General features: G+C 70.2%; 1 protein-coding gene across 1 annotated transcript in view; it reads right to left on the bottom strand.

Annotated features, from left to right (window-relative positions):
* Window positions 1-170, bottom strand: part of CNN1 (calponin 1) — a gene marked incomplete at its 5' end in the record, with an annotated part of 5,759 nt that extends 5,589 nt beyond the window's left edge. Inside the window, one exon of the mRNA XM_026050119.1 lies at window positions 27-170. Within this exon, the coding sequence (XP_025905904.1) occupies window positions 27-170 (144 nt within the window). The remainder of the gene's footprint in view (window positions 1-26) is intronic.
* Window positions 171-1,474: the final 1,304 nt, after the last annotated feature.

Consider the following 1,474-nt stretch of genomic DNA (forward strand, 5'->3'; position numbering starts at 1 on the left):
GGTCATGGTCAGGGGTCAGGGGTCACGGGGTCAGGGGTSACGCCGTACTCGCAGAGGATGACGCCGTCCTTGAGCCCCTCCATGAAGTTGTCCCCGATGCGGCGCCCGGTGACGCCCTCGATCCAGGCGCGGAGCTCCCGCTCGCTCTGCGCGTCGTACTTCTGCGCCAGCTGCGGGGGCAGCGCGGGGGCAGGGGTCAGGGCAGGGTCAACACGGGGTCAGGGGGCAGCGAGAGGTCAGGGGGCAGCGCGGGGTCAGTGGTCAGCGTGTGGTCAGCAGGAGGTCAGAGGTCAGCRTGAGGTCAGTGCAGGGTCAACACAGTCAGGGGCAGCATGGGGTCAAGGGGTCAGCACGGAGTGAAAGGACAGTGCAGGGTCAGAGGTCAGTGTGGGGTCAGCATGAGGTCAGGGGTCAGCACAGGGTCAGCAGGAGGTCAGGGGTCAGCGTGAGGTCAGTGCAGGGTCAGGGGTTATCATGGGGTCAGGGGTCAGCGTGGGGTCAGTGCAGGGTCAGCATTGGGTCAGCAAGGGGTCGTCAAGGAGTCAGAGGTCAGCAAGGGGTCAGTGCAGGGGCAGGGGGCAGTGYGGGGTTGGCGCAGGGTCAGCGTGAGGTCAGAGGTCAGTACGGGGTCAGCAGTCAGGCTAGGGGGCAACTCCTAGGATGATCCCTGGGGTCAGAGCAGCACCCAGGGGTCACAGGGGGGTCATGGGGTCACTCCCAGGTCACAGGGTCATGGCCAGGTCACTCCCTGGGTCGCCCCTGGCCCTGACCTCCCACCCCAGGAAGGGGGGGGTGGGGGGAGCTCCCGGACGCCTGGGCCCTTTGGCTGATCTGGGTCAGGGTGGGGGGGCGGGGAGGGGGGTTGGAGATGGAGCCGCCCGGACGCCTGGGCCCGCTGGCAAAGTCACAGGGAGAGCCCAGGGCCCCCCCAGGAGCAGGGACAGCCCAAGCACCTGCCCCCCCACCCAGGCAGGGAGGGCCCAGGCATCCGGGCCCCCCCCCCCGCCGGGCACAGGGAGGGCCCAGGCGTCCAGGCCCGACGAACCTTGCCCATATATAGCCCCGCCGCCCGCACGAGCCTTATATGGACCTGCGGCCGGGCTGGGGGCCCCGAGCCCCCCCAGGACCCCCCACCTCCGGGACCCCCCTCCCCATAAGGGGCTTCTAGGGGGGAAATGGGGGTACGGCCAGGGGGGGCAGGGTCAGGCATCTGGGGGGCCCTAAAGGGGGGCTGAGATGTCCAGGGGCTCCTGGGGGACCCTAGGGAGGGCCCGGGCATCCCAGAGTCTCCCCTCCCCCCGGGACATTCCCAGGGAGGATCCAGGTGTCCGGCAGGCTCAGGGTGCCAGGGGGCCCAGGCATCCGGTTGCCCCCCCCCAAGCAGCAGCCGCAGGGCCCCAGGCGTCCGGGACGCCCCCCGTCTCTCAAGGGGCCCAGGCGTCCGGGCGCTGCCACCTCCATCCATCTCAGCTGG

Source organism: Nothoprocta perdicaria, unplaced genomic scaffold, assembly GCF_003342845.1.
Source record: "Nothoprocta perdicaria isolate Ctin4 unplaced genomic scaffold, notPer1 scaffold_654, whole genome shotgun sequence".
NCBI lineage: Eukaryota > Metazoa > Chordata > Aves > Tinamiformes > Tinamidae > Nothoprocta > Nothoprocta perdicaria.